This window comes from Micrasema longulum, unplaced genomic scaffold (assembly GCF_059751315.1).
Source record: "Micrasema longulum isolate JH-2025_06_02 unplaced genomic scaffold, ASM5975131v1 h1tg000958l, whole genome shotgun sequence".
Lineage (NCBI taxonomy): Eukaryota > Metazoa > Arthropoda > Insecta > Trichoptera > Brachycentridae > Micrasema > Micrasema longulum.
Genome location: NW_028278149.1, coordinates 16182 through 39907, shown reverse-complemented (window position 1 = coordinate 39907; position 23726 = coordinate 16182). Strand labels below are relative to the sequence as shown.

Here is a 23726-nt window from a genome sequence, read left to right as displayed (position 1 = left end):
TGTTGAGGATTGGAGCTCCTACCCCAGTTGGAGGTTAACAGACACGAAGTTGCTGTTTGATGCGTATTTATTACATGTCGAATAAAATACAGCACCCGGTTGAGTAGCGCGAGCGTAGCGGCGATGATGGGTTGAAGAGACTGCACTTGGAAGTGAGTGACTGTGGTCTCTTTATAGGCCACGTTCCTTTGTTTTTCATTTCTCCATGTTAGGGAAGACGTTAATGTACTGCAGGATGATGCTCTCGTGTTTCAATAGAAAATGCTGACTCGCTTCTTGGAGTCGTGACTCTATATTTCAGGTGAAATTATTTGGCAAGTGTCAACAATCGTGGACTATGAATTCCACATTTATATAAGGGTATTAAATTGCAAAGAATCACATTGTTCATATAATTTAATTTTGGTGATTTTTTAAAGCCTGGAAGGATAATTAATAAGAAGGAGTGACGAGGATCTCTCCCTACCCGATGTTGCGGCTCGTGGCCGCGATGGCGCGCGCCGCGGCCACCACGCGCTGCAGGCGCTGCGCCGCCTCTCCGGCCGCGCGGCCGCAGTACTCGCGGTCGCCCTGCGCGGCCGCCGACACGACGCGCGCCGCGCAGCTGCCGGCCGCGCGCGCCGACGCCGTCAGCTCCTGCGAGGCCGACTCCACCTGCGGGACACGGGCGATGGTATTACAAGGAACGGGTTCACCGAGGATATAAGTAAAAACATAGACATGTAGACATTTTCAACTGGACGTTGCATTTGTACAGAAAATTTCTTCATGGGGTCGATTACTTGGGATAGTTGCTGAATGTGCATCTTGAGTGGTTTGTGCTATGTATATGTGCCGCGTGTAATGTATATTAACATATTACAACAGAGATGAAGAACATTTAAGAGAAGGTAATATAGAAGTCTAGGCATCTACGGGGCTTATGACCTGTCAATGGCTGGTTTAAGTGGCCACATAACACACATTACTTATATTACTTTATTTTTTAATTTTTTTTTTAAAATTATTTATTTTATTTAGTTCTATGATTAACATAGTCTAATATATATTTCCAACACAATATTTACATCTACATACACTATTATGAATTAAATAGAATTAAAAAACAACATTCTCCTGATAAAGTCAAAAGCGTTTTCAATATAGCCCACTTTTAGATTTAAAAGCTAACCAATCGTGTAACGTTCAACCCCTTAGCTCCTCCTCTTCCTAATCTCCACCCCTGGAAACATATCGCTGAATATTATCAACATAATTTCGTCGGTCTCGTGGTGTAGTGGTCAGCGCGTTTGCCTTCCATGCGAGAGGTCTCGGGTTCGATTCCCGACACGGTTAATATGAAATATTTATTTAAAAGGGTGTTTTCACACCAGAATATTTCATAGTCCCTGGAGTGGTACCTGAAGCGTAAGACTGATCATCTTACCTTCGTGTAGCAAAAAATGATCAAGAAACGCTGCGATTGGCGTAGCAATGCAGTGCCCTACGGTAAGGGAATGATGATGATGAATTTTAGTGCATGTTTGGACATGGTGGTGTTTGCATTCATTTTAACTCTGAGTGTAATTTATGCATTTTTTCAGTGGTGGTAAAGGTGTATGTGTGTGTACGTGTAAAGGGTAAGTATATTTAAGTATTCGCATTTCGGTGTAGTGAGTGTCCTGACGAAGAGGACGGGTACGTCTCGAAACCGGTAGACTTAAAAAGTCGTTAAGTGGTTAAATACAAATATTCAATAACATTAATAAAAGTTTTCTTTATTCAATTTTTAGACCGTGTTATTTAAAAACCGTATGAAACGGGGTTCCAGTGTACAAGAGTTATGGCCGACGAGGGATACTCACAGAGTCTCCGGGCAGCGGTCGGAGACGTTGGTCCAAGGCCGCCCGGTGTACCTCCTCCAGCTCGCGCTGCAGGGACCGGATGATCTGCGCGGCAGCGTCCAGCTCTAGCCCGGTACAGGAGGAGCGAGCTCTGCTGACAGCCGACCTGGAGACACGGAGAGTTCACTAGTTGCACTCGCACCACAAAGATAATAAACACAGATGTCAGTTAGTGTATTTTAACTTAACTAAAACAAATTTTAAGTAATTGAACTAGGATCCAAACTGTTCATGCGCTCTGTAGCTGCAAGACATGCCGGGATATTTATTTACTGTACAGCACCCTTGAGATGATTTTCACAAAAATGGTGCTTATGAATATAATAATAAAAACACAAAAATGTAGTTTCATGACTCGGTTCTCTTCACCGTCAAAACGACGATGCGCAATTGTTAGGAGTCTGCTTTACCTCAGTTCGGAGCAGCTGGTGGCCAGGTGTTGGGAGGTGCTGGTCAGCTGGTGTGCGGAGGCTTGGTCCTGTACCGTGGGCAGAACCGCGCGAGCCGCTTGGATCACGTGTGTTCCCGGCTAAGACAAACAAATTTTCATGAATTAATAATGTCAACACGCAGCGGAAACTCACTTGACGAGCGCTCCTCATAACAATCAACTCCTAATTTTTAATTCCTGCGAAAATAGTCCATCCCATCGCATTGGTCATGCCCTTATAGTCCTTGAAGTATCAGCTGCCAAACTAATGTCACTAGTGACGGGAAATTACTGATCACTGATCATGTACCGATCAAATCGATTTTATCAGTTTTTCATGCAAACATGAAACTCTGTTTCAGAAAATTGATATAAAAACCCAAAATTAAGCGTATTATAGTGTGTTTAAGACAATTATTTACAAAAAATAAGACATGAATACTTTTTTTCATGAACAACATCAAATGAATTATTTTTTTATTCGATCGATTTACATTGATCAATTTGTCCCATCTCTAACATTTTTGCAAAATGACGTAACCTTGTAAGAACGACTTTAATAATTAGGTTTATTTTAGGTTTTTTAGTTTTAAAGATGATTTTATGTATTTATGTTGATTTATGTCAAGCATTGTATTAAAAAAATTAATTAACATGCCAGATATGAATGAATTTTCGTGTGTCAATATAAATCACTCCTTAGACGTTACTACAAAGTAATATCGTCACTTTTGCTGACAACTGCCGTTCTAATCAAGTAAATTAAATTTTGAACTTTGCGACTGCTTAAATTTAAATAGAATATCGTCATGAATCTTGACATCACAATTATCAAGGGCAAACATGTCACATTCTCGTAAAGGGATATTTAAAAAAAAAACCCTTAGACTGCTAAACAACGATATATCGTTGTTGTTAATCCCTATCATAAAGTTCTAACTAGACTGATGCTGACGTCATAATCCCCAAAAGGGTAAATGAATTCGGGAACTGCTTGTTGCACTTAACCGTCAGTGGTATAAAACATTTTCAAAACATGAAAATGACTTATTCGACGGGTTATTATTCAGTTTCGTACCTATTTCAGCCCTACGGAAAATTTAATACAAAAAATGTTTTCTTACGCGCGGTAAAAATAAGAACATTAAATTGTACAGCAAAGTTTCTTGAAAATTAATAAAAAATAATATAAAATATTTTAATAAAAACGAACTACTTTGAACGACGTCACTTGTCCATATGAATCATCCAAGATATATTTTATTCAAATTTTGTTAAACATGCATTGATGGAAGTGGTAGGTTTGGTAATAAGGGCACTTTGCCCCGCAACCAACAAAAAAAACATCACAATACTGTCGTTTCAATAATAACTATTAAAACAATGCGCCTTTAGATTGCTGTGCGAGATCATTTTTGTTTGTTTTTATTTTCGATTAAGAAAGGGTTTACAACCGCTGTACGAGAATGTGTTGCGGGCGGCACGAGTTGTCTATCTTGCTCCTCCACTGGGCTTGAATTAGATATTTGTGAGATGGAAGATTTTTCTTGGAATTGCTATTAATTTTTAAAACAGTAGTGTGTTTGGAAAACAATGTATTCGATAAAATATTTTTAAAATGTATTAATAATAAGATTTCTGATTAGATTCTTGAAAAACTGCGTAGCAGCGTAAGGGTTAAAGTTGTGTATGAATACATTTCTTCACAATATCCATATTGATTTCGAAAATACAATTAATTTAAAAAAAAACATTTCATGTATTTTTATCGGAGTTCATAGAATTAAAATAGTCCAGAAACTGCATGCGAGCATCAAACTGAAATCGACTAAACTACTAGACGTATATATAAATAAATAAATAAATTACCTGCAAGAAGGCCTCCGAGTAGTTGATCAGATTCAGTTGCGAATTGGAGTCATCCGGATTGGCCATAGTCCCCTTCACGCCCTCGATCAACCGAGGAATATGCTCGGCCATTGATCTGCACTCTTGGACTAGAGTTTCCTAGAGAAAAAAGGCGTAATTGACCATTTTGTTTAAGTGTCGAAATTCGACATTTAACTTAATTGTGACATGCGATTGACGCATGAAGAATCTAGTCTTTACATCAATAAATTACGATGAGAAAGTTTAAAAATTTGGCTATAGAAATGTAATTGGAGTTGTAAACATAATATGGAACGAAGATAGTTTAAACAGTTATCGTAAAAGTGTGAAACAGTTTTGCCGCGATTTAAATGACAGTTGAAACTCTGTGGTGCCATACTAAAAAAAAGTGATACCATATAAATAAAATTTACCAATATTTAGGAAAAAAATCATTGTATGCTTTTTATGCAAATTCAAATTCTTATTTTCTTGTTCTTAAGGTTACATAAAATTATTTAGGCATGTTTATTTTTAATTAAAAAAAAAAAACACTGTGGTCTTGATTGAAAAATGAAATGACAGGTAAATATGAATAATCCCCAATGAGGAATTCCAGCCCAACCCGGAATTTGATTTTAAAAATGTTTTCGTGTACACGTGAATATTTAAAAATTTTGGAGTAGGATGAAATATCTCAAAAACGCACGCAAAAATAAATAAAAAATATTAAAAATAGTATTCATTTTAAAATCGTAAATAATGACGTCACTACTTATATCTACGTGTAGTATTTCCGGTTTCCGTTTTAAAGCCCCCGCACCTTGTAAGGAACGTTTTGACCATAGAAAAAAAAGAATATAATTTTCATTATACTCTTTTTTCAACCAGAGATTATGTCAACTTTCTAGGTTTTTCGAAATCGAAACGTTCGTAAAAACAACCATAGCATAGAAATGAGCAAATTACGATCAACTAAATGAAGTAATCAAAGCAATATTCCATAGATTCTTGTCAGGTCGGTGAAAGTAAGAACGCCAACCGTTTCATGACGTCACTACCGAAAAGTGACACACTGATTACAGTCATTTGGCAAGGTATTTGATAAATGTAACTTTAAAAAATCATATCTTTGTAAAAGACGCAAAAAAAAAAAAAATTGCTTAGTTAAATAGTACGCTAATAGAAAAAAAAATAATTAGAAAACAGTGGAATTCCTCATTATGACAGTTTTTACAACTTTTCTGCAGATTTTCATTTCCTCACTTAAGCGTTTTCCTCAGTTTCACACATTTTTTGCTGCTCCCTTAAAACAGGGGTTTTACTGTACTTTTATTGACAAAAAATTGTGTTCTAATATTAGCACATACTTTGAATTTTTTGATATTTATCGTATTCTTTCAGTAGCGTTTATTTAAATTGAAAATAAAATGTACACCCAGACACAGGCCACGCCTTTGTGGGATTATTTTTTTTGTGCTAATGTTTTTTTTTGTATTTGTAACTATTTGTAAAATGCGAAGAAAAAATTATAAAATATAAAAAGTCTTGGTGCTTTTGATTGGGCATCCTTTCGAGAAGCGTAGATCCAGTTCTTGTAACGTTGCGTAGCGTATTAAGTTACCTGAGAATGGCGATTGGTGTTGTGCGCGCCGACGCTCTGAGCGGAGGAGATGAACTGCGTGCCGGTGGACGCCGCCTGCTTCGCCGCATTCTGAGGAGAATAACGAACTTGTAAGAATTTTATGATACTGTTATGTATTATAGCAACACTGAGTAGGTACTTGTCTGGATAAATATGATCTGTGCATAAGTGTAAAGTCAAAGTGTTTTTACAACAATAATAAAGAGTACTTGATAATGACCCAACATGGGGTAACTTAGTGTATCATTAATTATTCAAACATTACAGATACCATGTCCCTGTAAATACTTTACGAATGATTTATTTATCTCTCTTAGAATCGATTATACGATACGCTATTACTTCTCGGAGGCATAGAATTAAGAATAGTCTAGAAACTGCATACGCACATCAAACAGAAGGCGACTAAACTACTCATAAATTAGTAGGTTTACGTTTTGACCCATTCGTTTCATTGTAGACGTCGCTCAGTACGCAACTTCTGATTTGAATTCGACTATGCCGTGTTGTGTCAACAAAATGAACATTTCGTTAGTGTTGCCAGGGTGGTAAATTATTTTACCGTACTTTGCTCATCTAATGAGAGAACTAATGAAAATTGGATGTCGGATTAAACAACTCTATCGTAGACTGGATTTCACCCTCTAGGGGGTCATTAAGAAGGGGGTGTAAAGTGGCCACTTAAACCAGCCAATGACAGGCCATAAGCCCTGTAAATGCCTTGACTTCCATATTCCCTTATTTAAGGTATTCTCCATCCCTGTTGTAATTTGTTAATCTTAACGACCCCCGAGGGGGTGAAATCCAGTCTTTTGTCTATGAACATTTGGACAAACTCAAATATTGTAATGAAACCAACTGGTCCAAGAAGAAGAAGAAAAATTGTTTTCAGGCGTTGCCTAGTATGTGAAATAATTCAGTCAGATGAATCTCTTCACAACAATAAAGGTTTCAGCTCTTTAACTTCACTAAAATCAACAGATGGAAGAATTGAAGAAATATGGATGTTCAAAAATAGGCAAAATGGTGAATGTTACACAGTGTGTAAAGTGGCCACTTAAACCAGCCAATGACAGGTCATAAGCCCTGTAAATGCCTTGACTTCCATATTCCCTTATTTAAGGTATTCTCCATCCCTGTTGTAATTTGTTAATCTATCGTAGACATTTGACCGACATTATCTTTAAAACATTAAATATTATTTAACATGATATAAAAATATGCGTTTTATGTAAAGTGAAATTTGTTTTATATTTTAAGTTCAAAGTTCATTGATTCAATTACTATTATTAAATGACCCTTTACTTATCTACTCTGTTAGGTCAATCAATATTTCCGCGTGCACGATGTGCGTGTAAAATATTTAACATGTTACCAAACAATATTAAAAATACTGAGTTATATACAGGAGTGAGACGTATGCTCAAATTATGGCTAACGGAAAAAAGTATTCTGTATTAATTTGTTTGTTTATTTGTTTAAATTTAATGTTGTGCACACAGTGCTATGTTAATATAAATCTAGACAATATTACAAATAAAAAATAAATCTAACACAGCACCAATTACGTACACAACACAATATATGAAACAACTATCACAACAGTACAACAAGATGTAAGAAGAATTTGTGCTTGGTGTGAATTTACTAGTGATTGTGTTTTTATTGTTGTGAGTATGAAATGTAGTGCGTGGAGTGAGGTGTATGGAGTGATGTGTATAAGATGTGGTGTTTATGTAGTGTGTATTCTGGTAGTACCTAGTTTAGTATTAATTGTTTCTGTTTATTTTCAAAGAGGCTAAATGATACTAATATTACAGTAACTTTAAACTTTGAAGTAGGGCACACATAAGCAAATTCCCCTATGTGCTCCAATAATAACAATAATAACATTAGTAATACTAAACATTAAAATCCTGAAGACTCAGCTTCCGTTTGTAGCAGAGAGCTGAGTCGTCAAAGATGTCTAAATCGTACATCTTCTCAATTTTAATTTTTTTCTCAATTAATGATACTTCTTAATCTTAGATAATGTAATAAAATGTGGTGCAGTGAAACCTCTATCTATCGTTCCTCGAATAATCGTTTTCCCGGATGTGTCGTTTATTTCTTCCGACTCCAAAATAATTTCATATAAAACATACACAAATTGATCGCATCGATCGTTTCTCTATCCACCATTTTACCGCATTCATCGTTTGAATTACGACGCGTATTTGACATATTTTGTGTATGTTCTAGTGCGCAGAACGTTCGAAAGAGAAAGAGAGATATAATGACAATCAGAACAAGTTAAGGTTTCTGAAGATGATTGGCGAAGACTTGATACAGACGAACTTCAACAATTTTGCGGGATAGAAACTATCGAAAGCTTGTGTGGTGCAAGGTTGAAGGAGACAGCTGAAGGGGTCGAAATTGAAGAGGAGCCGCCGCCTGTACCTTCATTTTCGGAAGCATGCACCATCTTCAAAGATTAAGAACATCCTACTACTCACATTCAATAACTGATGCCGAAAAAAATATTATTTGCAAAGCCCAAAATAGAATGTTGACTTACGGGAATAAAACAGTAAAAAAACAAACGTCGATGAAAGATTATTTCCAATGCAATAAACTTCATTTTTTTTGTTGTTTTTGTTCTGCTTTCTAATTTTATTTAAATACATTTATTTACACCCGAAACTTGTATCTATTTTATAATTTGAACCTGCAGATTGAATGGTAATGCAGATTGCCAGGGCGGCATCTTCACCCGATCTTATCTCCTGGTGTATTGACCTCTTATTCCCGCATTCATAGTTTATTTCAATAAGTCCCTTTAAGAACGATAGATAGAGGTTTCACTGTATATAATATGTAATATTTTTCAAATAAAATTATGACTAATGTAGGTTAGGTATGAAAAATCTAAGCAATACATCTGTACCTCAGAGGCAGACATAAGAACCTGCTGACGAGTTGCATGCCAACAATTCGGCAGGACTTAATTTTGGTTATTTTTTATTTGATTTAATAGCATAATTATACATTTTTACAATTTAAAAAAATTTCACTTGTTATATTTTTACTAAAACTAAAATCCCACCAAGCCACTTTTTGTAGCTTGTTGGTGAAGATTATATTTATACGGACTTAATAATATTATTTACATTTATAAAAACAATGAATAACATATAAAAATTAACAGCCGGAAAGATCAGAATAAACATGTTTATACAAATAATAATATATAAATTTATTTTTTAAATACAAGAAAATATATGAAAAAATAAAATATTTACACCTAAGCTACTATTCATATATAAACTCTTGATCGAGTAGCCACTCTCTTATTTTGCTCTTGTTACAATGTGAGTTAAATTTAAGTTCTTTTGGTAATAAATTAAAAATTCTAGGTACTAAATATTTGAGAGTTCTATTCCAGATTATTTTTGTAATACGAGTACGCACCTCCAGCCTCTTGAAGAGTTGCCTCCTGACTTCCGGGGTGGAGGAAGCGTAGTCAGTGGTCACATACTTCAGTTCTTCTGCAGCTCGGCACAGCGCTTCTTGTTTGCTCTTGTCGTTCGGAGAGCTGGCGCATTGTCTGCAAACAACAAATAAATAACAAACATAATTTTTTAATCGATTGATTTGGTTTTATTTTGTAGAACTCCATATTTGAATTTATAATACAAGAAATCAAACACTGATTTGAGTCTACTTAACACTTTATTATTGGATTTTATTTTTAAAAATATATAAAACCAAAATTTCGTGACGATTGTTTCGCCTTGTAAGGGCATTCGTACATTCTCTTTGATGAATGATCCTTTACTTATCTACTTTGTTGTGTCAATCAATGTTTCCGCGTGTACAACAGAATTTTAGAAATTAACAAATTTTTTTAAAGATACATTTGATACATACATTTACATATCTTACATTTGTGTTATTTTATTAACATAAACGGCAAATCTGCCTTTTACAAAAATTTATAATACTAAAATATTTGGCTTAATATTTTTTTCTTTTTAAAAGCATAAATTTCCTTATACCCAAGATTTATATAAAAAAAAATTAACCTAAAAATTGTACAGCATATTCAGTAGAAAGTTTAAATAATAAAACATTCTACAGTAATAAAAAAGAAAATCATAATTACTGTTTCATACAGCTGGGCAAAGTGAATAAAAACCTGTATATATTATGAAATGCATGAATAAATAAATATAATTACCATTCACCATCTTTGAAAAAGTTCAAAAGGTTTGTTCCATAGGAACAATACCCTACACTAAATATATCAGATACGTGGGAATAACTATTGGCAAGTTTATGAAGCCTGTTAAATACGGCATTACAAGTATACACAATTATGTACAATTCTACAAGTTATGATTATATTTTTCGCGATCTGGCAACATTACGCGGCGACTTCACGCATGCGCGGCAAAGTCAGGGATTTTTTTAAAAAAAATTTTGGACACAGTTCGATGTATTCAAATATGATTCTACGCTCCTAGACTATTCTTAATTCTATGTATACAACAATATTTTGAGTTTGTCAAAATTTTTGTAGATAAGGAGTGGATTCAACTCCCTGGGGAGCTGTTTATATTAACATATTACAACAGAGATGACAAACATTTAAGAGAAGGTAATATAGAAGTCTAAGCAACTACTGGGCTTATGACCTGTCTGTAGATGCCTAGACTTCTATATTACCCTCTCTTAAATGTTCCTCATCTCTGTTGTAATATGTTAATATAAACAGCTCCCCAGGGTGTTGAATCCAGTCCTTGTCTACAAAAATTTAGACAAACTCAAAATATTGTTGATAATTCCACCTGGTCTAGGAAGAAGTATAGAAATAGAAAAAATAAGATTTTCAGGCGTTGCCTAGTATATAGGTGAAATAATTCAATTAGATGAATCTCACCCGCATAAATAAAGGTTTCAGCTTTTTAACTTCACAAACAACAACAGATGAAAGAATTGAAGGAATATAGATGTTCAAATATGGGCCAGAATGGTGATTGTTACACAGTGTGTAAAGTGGCCACGTAAACCAGCCATCGACAGGTCATAAGCCGTGTAGATGCCTAGACTTCCATATTACCTTCTCTTAAATGTTCTTCATGTCTGTTGTAATATGTTAATATAAACGGCTCCCCAGGGAGTTGAATCCAGTTCTTGTCTACCAGGTGGATTTATCGACCGCATAAATAAAGGTTTCAGCTCTTTAACTTCACAAACATCAACAGATGAAAGAATTGAAGGAATATAGATGTTCAAATATGGGCCAGAATGGTGATTGTTACACAGTGTGTAAAGTGGCCACGTAAACCAGCCATCGACAGGTCATAAGCCCTGTAGATGCCTAGACTTCTATATTACCTTCTCTTAAATGTTCTTCATGTCTGTTGTACTATGTTAATATAAACAGCTCCCCAGGGAGTTGAATCCAGTTTTTGTCTACCAGGTGGATTTATCGACCGCATAAATAAAGGTTTCAGCTCTTTAACTTCACAAACATCAACAGATGAAAGAATTGAAGGAATATAGATGTTCAAATATGGGCCAGAATGGTGATTGTTACACAGTGTGTAAAGTGGCCACGTAAACCAGCCATCGACAGGTCATAAGCCCTGTAGATGCCTAGACTTCTATATTACCTTCTCTTAAATGTTCTTTATCTATGTACACAAGTTGAACTTCGTCAGCCTGTAAAACAATGTTTTCCATCAAATACAGAGCGTAGATGGATGCCTATGAAACGGTGACCGGGTATGTTGGATTACCATCTCTTTTGTAATATATGTCATTGTTTTACCTCGCGGCCTCGACCATTCTCGCGGTAGCGTCGGCCAAGAGCTTGGCCGCAGCCAGGAGCCGGCGTTGGGTCTCCGAACCGGGCTGCTTCTCGGCTTCCATCTGCAGTGAACAAACGGGAAATTAAGATCATGCCAAAATATTTGTTGGCAGTGTGCAGTAAGACAAACAAATATATTTATATCAACGACCCAAATAGAGATGTTACAAGCACGTAATAAATGGCATTTAAATTCATGGATAATTGCAATTTATAATAAAAATAAAAAATCATATAAAGGCACTTGCGCCATACAATTTTTTATTTTAATAGTATAATTATACATTTTTACAACTCAAAAAAAAATTTCACATGTTATATTTTTACTAAAATTAAAGCCACTTTTTGTAGCTTGTTGGTGAAGATTATATTTATACTGACTTAATAATATTATTTACATTTATAAAAACAATGAATAACAGATAAAAATTAACAGCCGAAAAGATCAGAATAAACATGTTTATACAAATAATAATATTTAAATTTATTTTTTAAATACAAGAAAATATATGAAAAATTAAAATATTTACACCTAAGCTACTATTCATATATAAACTCTTGATCGAGTAGCCACTCTCTTATTTTGCTCTTGTTACAATGTGAGTTAAATTTAAGTTCTTTTGGTAATAAATTAAAAATTCTAGGTTCCAAATATTTGAGCGTTCTATTTCCATATTTATTACATACTTTTGGTACTACCAAGCCATCGTTAGACGTGAAGCGTGTATTATGGTTATGTTTGAGAGGAAACTTGAATGTATTGCTATGAAATTGTTCCAAAATGATGCAAAGCCACAGTAGTCCTCGAACAGGCAGAGTTTTGATTGTTTTGTACAGGAGATCATTATTACTTCTTTGTTCGTATTTAAATAAATAAATAAATACCACGGCATACCTTGATGTTGTGAATCAGCTCAGCCGTGGCCTGGCCGAGAAGTCTCGCCTGGCGCACCATCTCCGAGGGGTCACCCTGCGAGGAGCAGAGCCTGTCCGTGGACATCATGATGGTCTCCACGGAAGTCTCGTGGATGGTCTCCCGAGCGCGGCGGTGGTCTGCGGATAAACAGAGCTCGTAAATAATGTGAGCCGCTCTAGCTATATTTTTGATTTTATGGAATGCCATCCCCGAGGATGGCACTCTGTAAAATTGTCAGCCTCGTGATGTAGAACGTTTTTGCAAAATGATGCAACCTTGTAAGAACGTCGTTAATAATTAGGTTCAGTTTAGTTTTAAAGATGGTTTTATATATTAATGTTGATTTATGTTACAAGAATTGTAATAAAAAAAATAATTAACACGTCAGATACGAATGATTTTTCGTGTGTCAATATAAATAACTCCTTTGACGTTACTACAAAGTTATGTCATCACTTTTTCTGACAACTGTCATTCTAATCATGTTACATTTAAAGAACTATAGACATAATCCAGAGAAATCTGTTACCCAAGTATGTAGTAGATGAAGAAATTGTAATTTTTTTTAATAAACCATTATTATTATTTTAACATACTACAACAGAGATGAAGAACATTAAAGAAAAGGTAATATATAAGTCTAGGCATCTGCAGGGCTTATGACCTGTCAATGGCTGGTTTAAGTGGCCACTTTACACACTGTGTAACATTCACCATTCTGCCTATATTTGAACATCTATATTCCTTCAATTCTTTCATCTGTTGATGTTTGTGAAGTTAAAGAGCTGAAACCTTTATTTATGCCACTAGCCATTGACAGGTCATAAGCCCTGTAGATGCCTAGACTTATATATTAAATTTTCTTAAATGTTCTTCATCTCTGTTGTAGTATGGTAATATAAGCAGCTTCCCAGGGAGTTGAATCCAGTCCTTGTCTACAAAAGTTTGGGCAAACTCAAAATATTGTTGATTATTATTATGTAATAATATTCTAACTAACTAACTAACTAACCATCACGCCATTTCCCCAGAGGGGTAGGCAGAGAGGATAGAACGCCACACCACTCTGTCCTGGCACGCTTCCTTTGCTTCCTTCACATTCATACATCTTCTCATGCACGCACGTCGATTATTCCGACTTTTCACAATAATATTCAATTTTGCTATTATTGAATAATGTACATGCTTCCACTTTCCATTATGTTGTATCCCAACTCAAAACAGGGCTCTTGGACCATAGAGTTTGGGATACTTATTTTTTTTTTTTAAATATGCATGTATTTGTAGGAAAAAAAAATAACGGTACCCTAAAAGCTTTGTATTTATCCACCTACAAAACTACGGGGGTTGGGATGCCGCACCCTGTAGTTTATAAATAAATCATCCTACCTGCGTTGACGTGGCGCAGCAGATCGTCCAGCGCCTTGGCGACGTCGCGCGCCGCGGCGCCCAGCTCGGCGGTCGAGCGCGCGCCGGCCGCGGCTTCGCATTCGGCGCTGAGGCGCTCGACGGCCGCGGCCACCTGCCGGCAGGCGCCGACCAGCTGCTCGCGGCACGGCAGGCTGCTGAGCGTCGGCGCTACCACCTGGGGAGAAGAGAAGTCATCGATCAATGTTATGCGGTCAAGTCCTGCGAATATCTGTACGCAAGAGGTAAACTAAGGTGACTCCAAATATGTTGAAATTGAGTTATTACTATGCCAGTATCAATTTTTTGTCCTCAACAACGGCGGGCAACACCAACGGCCGTGAGGTTGGCAGGTCCGAACCCTGATTTGGCCCGCAACGCGGAGTCCACTGCAACGTCAGCCCGGACGAGTCTACTAAACACCACACATCGAAAGAACTCGACACATTTCATTTTCAAATTTATATCAAGAAAGTATTGAAAATTTTCTGGTCGGGCGACTACGGAAGGAGGTCCCAACTGCCAACAGAATGCCCGTACGAGGTTTTCGCGTAACCTAAACTACTTAATACCGAGAACGCGTACGATGTTTGCTCGGAGACACTTTTCATATATAGCTCCGAGAGTGTTCAACGTCTTGGATGAACATATTAAGTTCTCCAAAACAACGTTTATATTTAAGATGAATAATTGGATTCTGTCGAGGGGTAGAGACCACTGTATAAGATTGCTTCGGGAATAAATATTTAATTTTTTGACATTTTTCTGTTATTATTTTGATTATTTTGTATATTGTTTGATGTGTTTATAAATGTTTTTGATTTCTTGTTTTTTGTCTAGACTTAACACGGAATTTTTAAACAAGTCGGGACATTAAAAATTATAATTGTGCTCAGTGATAAAATTGTGAATTTTGTGCATTAAATCAATTTTAAAAAATTACAGTTCGTGTTGCCTGGCTGCAAGCTCTCCACCAGCGCTCGGGTAGGCAAATGCGCTGACCACTACGCCACGAGGCCGACAGTTCCTTAAATAACAAAGTTTTGATTTGCATCACAACAGGCGGGGAGGCCTAACTATAATGGAGATGGCCGAATCCTCCCAGATCCCCTTCTGCAAAGAAAAGAAGACAATGCGATACAAACCTTGGCACAAGCGACGAGCTGGCTGGTGGCGAGAGCGCACTGCGTCGCCGCCGATATGACCCTGTTCTGCGCCTGTTGGTCATCCTTGCACGTGGCGGCGATGTTCTTGGCCTTCAGCACGAGGGCGGCGGTCGTGTTGGCGACGGCCTTTGCGAGAGCAAGCAAGATGTCCTGTCGACGAAACAAGAAAATATTTAAAATGTAATAATCAACAGGTTTAGGAGAGCCTTAATAGATTGGCTTTAATGATAAGCAAAACAATGGGTATTTATTTTATAGGTAATCTACAAAAAATTATCATGAATTTGTATCTGCATATAAATACATAACATGTAAGTAATTTTTATATATATATATATAATTCTTCTGTACGTGTGATATCACTGAACTCCTTCTAAATGGCTTAATCGATTTACGTGCGGTTTTCAGCTAAATGTAGATCTTTGCACTGCATGTGTTCATAGGTACTAAAATCTTCAATCTATATGTATAAAAAGTTAGTTAGGAGCATAAATGTTTTATTCATCAACCTACCAGGGTTGCATTCGGCGACAATGCATATATAAAAAACAAAAAGATGTTTTTTGTGTGTGAAAAAAGTTTTTTTTGAATGGTTTACAAACAGCATTCACTTTTTATGGATCCTGATCAGATTCTTTCCTTACATTTCTTATAATTTCTACCCATTAAATTCTTTTTAATGGATTTTTCAGTAGTGAAAAAATAATATTAACTGACATTTAATACATTTTTGAAAAAGAATTCTATATTTGAAAATGAATAACTTTATGTTTTGGGATTCAACCATTGACAAGTACCTAGATACCGACTCAAATTTAATATTCGTATACGAATAATTTTTAATTTTTTAATTAAATCATAAACAAGTACCTAGCAGTGGCAAACGATGATTTTATTTACAGGTAAGCTATAAAAAATATATTTTATTTGTACCTACATAGTACGTAGATAATATAATGTATACTTTTTTTATGGTTTTGTGTAATACGGTGGTTTATTGCTAGTCATTCATTATTCCATGTCCGCTCCCTAGTTGGAGCGTATGGTGTCCACAAAGATCCTCCGAGTATCTCTGTCGGCTGCCAGCTCCTGTGCATCCCCCAAGTCAGGTTCGCGTCCCGTAGTTCTGACACGAACTGCCGACAGCAGTTTACGTCCAGGACGCCGAGAACCCGATGCCTCGTAAAGTAGGCAAGCGTGGTTAAGGCTCTCGAGAGGCATCAGCTCCATTACTTCACAAAAGTCAACAGATGGAAGAGTTGAGGAAATGTTGATGTTTAAACACGGGCAGAATGGTGAATGTCACACAGTGTGTAAAGTGGCCACTTCAACCAGCCAATCACAGGTCATAAGCCCTATAAATGCCTAGACTTCCATATTCCCTTCTCAATAATGTTTTTCCTCTCTGTTGCAATAAATTTAGATATTTAAAAAAAAAAAAAAATTAGAAGTTAGATTAGGACAAGTCTTGCAGCTACTGAGCGCATGGACGGTTTGAATTCTAGACCCCATTTACTCAATTAAGATATTTAATAGTTGATAACATTTACCCATTGAAGCAGCTACTATTATTGTGGATAATGTATCTAGCGCCATTTTTGTGAAAATCACCTCAAGGGCGCTTCCTGATCCTCGCAAAGTGTTGTAGAATTATCGACTGAACTCGGATACCAATGGTCAACAGTGCAGACACAGAACAGACAGAGACAAAAAAGCGACAACACCTTTTAGACCGATCTCCGATTTCAATAACAGGTTGTGATCTTACCCCTAGTACAAATGTTAAACTACTGGGTGTTCATTTAGATTCAAATCATTCTTTTCATTCTCAGGTCAATAAAACGGTAAGTGCTGGTTTCTTCCATCTCCGACAGATCAAATCCATATGGAGAAATATTCCTATAGGTAAAATTTCTGGCATACATTTTTATCTTCTTCTTGTCATACATGCCCTTCGGTTCTGCCTGCTTTTGACATGACCAGACTTAAGATTTTGGTTTATCTGATTGTGCCACGTCTTCCTCGGTCGTTCTCGTCTCACGTTACTGTTCATTTTCGCTATATATACTTGTTTTACCATTCTTTCGTCGTCCATTCTATCAACTATCCAGAGACCCTTTCTTAATCTCATCAATTATACCTGACTCAGATTTACACTCTCGCCTGATTTCATCATTCGTAACCCTGTCACACATTGATTTCCCACACATTCGTCTAAGAGCATCGACATTTGCATTTCGACCGCGTTCACTCTGCTTTTATCCTGTGTGGAGTGTGTAAAGTGGTCGTTTAAACCCGCCAATTACTTGTAAATCAAATGTTTGTCATTGTTTGTTCATTTTATATTAATGTGCTAGGTTTTATTTTATAATGTTATTATTTTTTTTTATGTTTGTTGGGCCGACTGACTGGCGCTGCCACACCCTGTAGTCTCTTTATGGGCGATGTTCCTTTGTAATTCATTTCCTCAAGGTAGGGACGATGTGAATGTACTGCAGAACGACGCTCCCGATTTTATGAGCGATAACTGTTAGAGTTGTTGTATTGGATTCTTTTTTTTTTTTTTTTTATTATATAAATAAAACACGAGTGATACTTTAATCCACAAATTTGGAATATCCAGTGACCGGTTTCATCGCTTTCGCGACATCTTCGAGACTGGTATATTTATTAAAAAGTTAAATGTATTTATACAGAACAGAGGTAAGGATACATAATTCAAAGTTATATGTAAGTAAATTAAATAAAGTTATTTTTATCTTAACGATCATTATCGACAAATTTTCTATGGGTTAACAAATGAATGTAACCCATAGAAAATTTGTCGATAATGATCCTTAAGATAAAAATAACTTTATTTAATTTACTTACATATAACTTTGAATTATGTATCCTTACCTCTGTTCTGTATAAATACATTTAACTTTTTAATAAATATACCAGTCTCGAAGATGTCGCGAAAGCGATGAAACCGGTCACTGGATTTTCCAAATTTGTGGATTAAAGTATCACTCGTGTTTTATTTATATAATAAATTACAATGAACTTCCATCAAGAATTTTCACTTACAAACTTAAATGTTTTGTATTGGATTCTATATAAAATGATGACATTGCTTTCTTTGGTCATCGCACTGTTTCACGTGGAATGTTTTAGCACGTGTGTGTCATCGATTATGGACTATGAACTTTAACTCATTGAAAATGACCCCAAAACGGAAATATTTGGGTAAATATGAACATATTTAGTTCTCCAAAACGAAAGCCATTTTCAGAAGTGTACAAGTTTGGATTTTGTCTAAGGGAAGAGACCATTGCAGGAGACTGCTGCGAGACATTGCATAGATTTATATGTAGTACCATTGAGCGTGTTGTCCAGATGTTTATTTAATAATTCTTTAATAATAATAAATATGCTTTCACTTTCTATTATGTTGTATCCCAACTCGACACAGGGCTCTTGGCCTAATAGAGTTAGGGATGCATTTTTATTTTTTTTAATATGTATCTTTATATAAATAAATACGAGGGCGGATTGAAAATGAAGCTACCTAAGTAGGAAAATATATTTTTTTTTTTCAAAAACCATTTATTTCTCAACATTGTCTCCTTTTACTTCAACACACTAAGTAAGACGATTTTCTGACTTTTTTATACCATCTGAATAATACGATTTCGGGAACCTCTCAAAATACGCGTCAGTTTCGGTAATCACTTCTTCGTTTGAGTTGAATCTTTTTCGTGCGAGACATTTTTTCAAGTTTAGAAACAGGAGAAAGTCACTAGGAGCTAAATCTGGACTATAAGGTGGATGATCAACCAATTAGAAGTGTATTTCTCTATCTCTATTTTTTAAAAATTTATTGATATTGTTTTAACTTTGCTGGAATTCCCCTCATCCATGCGCTTTGTAGCTGCACGATGATTGGTTATCTAGCTTTAATATATCAACTTTAAAATACCTTAATTTTGTAAACGGGGTCTAGAATTCCAATCATCTATGCGCTTAGTAGCAGCAAGGCGTGTTGTAATCTTACTCCTTTTTACTATTCATATTATTATTATTTTGTAATACACTAAATTTATTTGTCAATTTTTAAAATGTGTAAATGGGGGCTAAATTTTTAACTGTCTATGCGCTCTGTAGCTGCAAGACGTCCTGTAATCTAGCTCCTATCTATTATAATTTTTGATTGATCTTAATTGAAAACGAGGAACTAGAATCCCAACCGTCCATGCGCTCTGTAGCTGCAAGACGTACTGGGATATTTATTAATTGTACAGCGCCCTTGAGGTGATTTTCACAAAAATGGCGCTTTATAAATTATCCAACTATATATATATATATATTTCACATAATTTTAGTATCGTATCTAATGCTGTGTGAACCGCTGCGTTGTCTCGAAGAAATAGCACTTTTTTCTTTTTTAAATGTGGTCGTTTTTCCTTGATCGCATCATTCAATTGATCCAATAATGCACGATAATACTTTTCTGTGATTATGGATCCTTTTTCAAGATAATCAATGAGCAATATTCCGAGTGCATCCCAAAATACAGTGGCCATAACCTTGCCAGCCGATTTCACTGGCTTTGCCTTCGGAGCACTTCCACCAGCTTCCACCCATTGTTTCGATTGATTTCTGGTTTCAGGTGTACAGTGGTGCACCCGCGTTTTATCGACAGTTATTAATCGATGCGAAAAATCAACTGGGTTACGCTTTACCACGTCCAAACACTGCTGCGAAGTGGTCTCTCGAACTCGTTTTTGTTCGACACTGAGCAAACGCGGCACCCATCTCGCCGATAGCTTTTTCTTATGCAAATGTTCATGCAAAATGTTGAACATACGTTTATATGAGATGTTTACCATTTCAACAATCTCACGCAACTTCACTCGGCGATCATTCATAACTATATCGGGGATTTTCTTGATATTTTCTTCAGTCACCACCTCTTTTGGCCTTCCCGTTGATGGTATTGTTGCAGTGCTTGTTCGGCCGCGTTTAAATTCAGCAATCCAATATTTGACCATGTAATCTGACGGAGAAGACTCACCGTAATGTTTATCGAGCTTTTCTTTTGTCTCTTTTGCCGTTTTCCCTTTTAAATAATAGTGTTTAATCACTGCACGAAATTAGCTTTTTTCCATTTTTCAAGAAACACAAAAGTTGTTTACTTCAAACAAATACAACAAATAAACTAATCAATGAATTTGGGTGACATTTTAACAGCTGCCGTTTGACAGATCACAATTTGGAAAAAATAAATCTATTTTGTGTTTGTGGTGCCATCTAGCGCTAGGTAGCTTCAATATCAATCCGCCCTCGTAAATATAATCATAAGAACGCAATTCTTTTTTTTATAAAAATAAAATTGTATTTAAATTAAGGTGACAATAAGTTAATCAATATTTTGCCTATGAGGGGTGTTTTAGTAGCTAAGTGTTTTAAAAAGACAATATTTTTGTACAGTATTTTTACACACAGTTAGTTGAACAAATACAAACACTTTGTAAGTGCCAACAGATTTATTTCCTTGCAAATTTTATACAAGTTGTTATTTCATATTATAAAAAGCAATTTATTAATATCACACTCAATTTGGACTAACGATTTTATGGTATTACGGATTAAATTATAGATGCAAACAAACTGTGTAAAAATAAAATGAAATTTGCAGGACACAAAGATTTTTTTTAGTTATATAAAACTTTTACAACTACTACCATCACATCGTTTCCTCTCGGGGTAGGCAGAGAGGATGCACCGCCACACACGTTTATCCTGACATACATTCCTAGCTTCTTCCGCTTATCAGAGCTAAGATTTTGGTTAATCTGATCATGCCACGTCATTCTTAATCGTCCTCAGTCTACGGTTCCATTCATTCTCGCCATACATATCTGTTTTACCATCCGTTCATTCTAAATGAGCAGATCACCGTAACCCTTTCTTAATCTCATCAATTATATCTGTCTCAGATTTGCACATCCTACATTGATTTTTCACAGATTCGACAGGTCATAAGCCCTGTAAACGCCAAGACTTCAACACGTTCCTCAAAATTTATAAAACATATGTTCGTCCACTCCCGGAGTATGCCTACCAAATCTGGAGTCCCTATTTTAAAACAGACAGAGTTGTCGGAGAAAGTCCAGAGAAGAGCAACCAAAATGGTAGTTTCTCTAAGAAATAAATCCTACGAGGACCGCTTAAGGGAGCTCGGGTCAAGTTCACTGGGAGCGCAGGCAGCGTGGTGACTCCATCTGAACTGAGCAATATAATGTACCCGAGTTGAAATCAATGTTCACTATGAATGACGACCGCCATCTCAAAGGACATTCATTGAAACTAAACACTATAGTCCTTAAAATGTAACATGATTAGAATGACAGTTGTCAGAAAAAGTGATGACATAACTTTGTAGTAACGTCAAGGAGTTATTTATATTGACACACGAAAAATCATTTGTATGTGGCGTGTTATTTTATTTTTTTAATACAATGCTTGAAACATAAATCAACATTAATATATAAAATCAGATTCAAAACTAAAATAAACCTAATTATTAACGACGTTCTTTCAAGATTACATCATTTTGCAAAAACGTTAGAGATGGGACAAATTGATCAATGTAAATTGACCGAATAAAAAAATAATTTACTTGATGTTGTTCATGAAAAAAGTATAAATGTCTCATTTCTTGGTGAATAATTGTGTTAAACACACTATAATAGGCTTGTTTTTGCGTTTTTTATATCAATTTTCGGAAACAGAGTTTCATGATTGCATGAAATAACTGATAAAATCAATTTGATCGGTGATCGGTAATTTCCCATCACTAATGAAATTAGTTTGACAGCTGTCATGCTAATCAAGCTATATTTTAAGGACTATGCCTTCTTCTCATCTGAAGAACTTCCGGGAAGAACTTCCGGACAAACCGAGTCGTGGAGAAATGGAATGGCCCAGCGCAAGTTCAGTGAATGTTAACTAGATGCACACAGCAATGTATAATGCTGAATAACCGTGTACACTTGATATACACACATCAGCTTAATGGCTGCTAGTGTATTATTAATAATAATAACATTAAGTTCTAAAATATCAACATTTATTCAGCTAGGTTAATGAAAGCTTCGAGGAATATTCATTACTGGGTATATTACGAATTTCAAAAGAAAACGTTTGTTACAAAGAGATAATTATTTTTCACCAGTAAAACAAAGGAACGAATTAAGGATACGCAATTAGTCAAAAATTAATAAATAAATATTGTACAATTATAAGTATCGAACACTCTAAGGGCCGGTTGCATCGACAAAAGTTAAGTTGAAGTCAGGGCTAAAGTCAAATAAAAGTTACTTTTATGTCAAAATGCGTTGCATCAAAAAAAGGTAACTAAATATTAACAAAAAAGTTACTTTTATTTAACCGGCCGCTAGGGGGCCGTTTAAAGTTAAGTTTAAAGTTAAATGCGATCTGCCATCTGTCAAAAAAGCGTCGTGAGTGTTGAAATCCATTGATCGATCTGTGAAAAGTTGCACAAAATGACAATTTTATCTGATTTTTCGTCTTCCGATGACGACTTTATTATCGAGTATATTCTAAACCGAAAAAAAAAACTGTTCAAACCGCGAACGGACCATTTTTTGTGGGAATAGTCTGACTTTATCGCAAGATTTCGAATGTCAAAAAAGTGAAGAACTAATAATCATTTGAATTTTAATTGTTAATTATTTGTCAAAACACAGGACTTGATCATCAGCGGCGTGGTGTAAAATAAATCTAAATCATCACTGTATTGAAATGCTGTTTATTTATTTTTAAATAGAGCTAGATTGAGCTCAGCTAACTCTTTCTGGGCATTTAAGGCTGCCACAGTTGCCCGAAAAATGACCTTTTTTTGCTCTACTTCAAGAGGAAAAAGTTCTTCATTTCGTTTTAGCTTTTGCTCTTTCAATTTTTTCTCTAGTTCAAAAAGGACGATGTCCCATTTGTTCTTTTCTTCTCCGAATGCACAGTGTTGCTTCGCCCTTTCGCACACACTGAAAATTGGAATGAAATTTAAACGTTTGTGCCCAAAGACGCGTCGCGGGGCATGTGTATTGCTACATGTAAATAAACAAGTACGCGCTTGCGCAAAAATCCCAACAATTTTTAGGGTGAAACTTGAACCTTTACAGTGGCAACATTCTAAACTTTAACTTAACTAAAATAATGTTGATGCAACGGAATTTTTCAGTTACCAGATTTTGAGCCTTAACTAAGTTTAAATATTTAACTTTAAACTAAATTTATACCAACTTTGATGCAACCGGCCCTAAGCTAATTAACACCCCCTACAGACCAAAAAACATTAGTCAATTTCACAAATTCAACAAAGTACTTAAATAACAATATTAATCAAATATAAGTCACATTTATACAATGATACAAACATATTTCTTATTTTTAATAGTTCTACATATTAGATATACATATTACGCTTCTGATCCTGGCTACCGAGGACAGCGATGGGTAACCTATGACATGCCGAGACATTTTGGGTGATAT

At 35.6% G+C, this 23726-nt stretch overlaps 1 protein-coding gene across 7 annotated transcripts in view; it reads right to left on the bottom strand.

The window, feature by feature from the left end:
* LOC148277889 (talin-2-like) overlaps nt 1-23726 on the bottom strand; it is a 114613-nt gene that overhangs the window by 76467 nt on the left and 14420 nt on the right. For all 7 annotated transcript variants that reach the window (XM_088232239.1, XM_088232240.1, XM_088232236.1 and 4 more), the window contains 10 exons: nt 15150-15320; nt 13987-14182; nt 12577-12734; nt 11643-11743; nt 9278-9413; nt 5807-5896; nt 4183-4320; nt 2294-2412; nt 1845-1989; nt 467-654 (listed from right to left, as the gene is read on the bottom strand). In XM_088232239.1, coding sequence (XP_088088365.1) covers nt 467-654; nt 1845-1989; nt 2294-2412; nt 4183-4320; nt 5807-5896; nt 9278-9413; nt 11643-11743; nt 12577-12734; nt 13987-14182; nt 15150-15320 — 1442 coding nt within the window. The remainder of the gene's footprint in view (nt 1-466; nt 655-1844; nt 1990-2293; nt 2413-4182; nt 4321-5806; nt 5897-9277; nt 9414-11642; nt 11744-12576; nt 12735-13986; nt 14183-15149; nt 15321-23726) is intronic.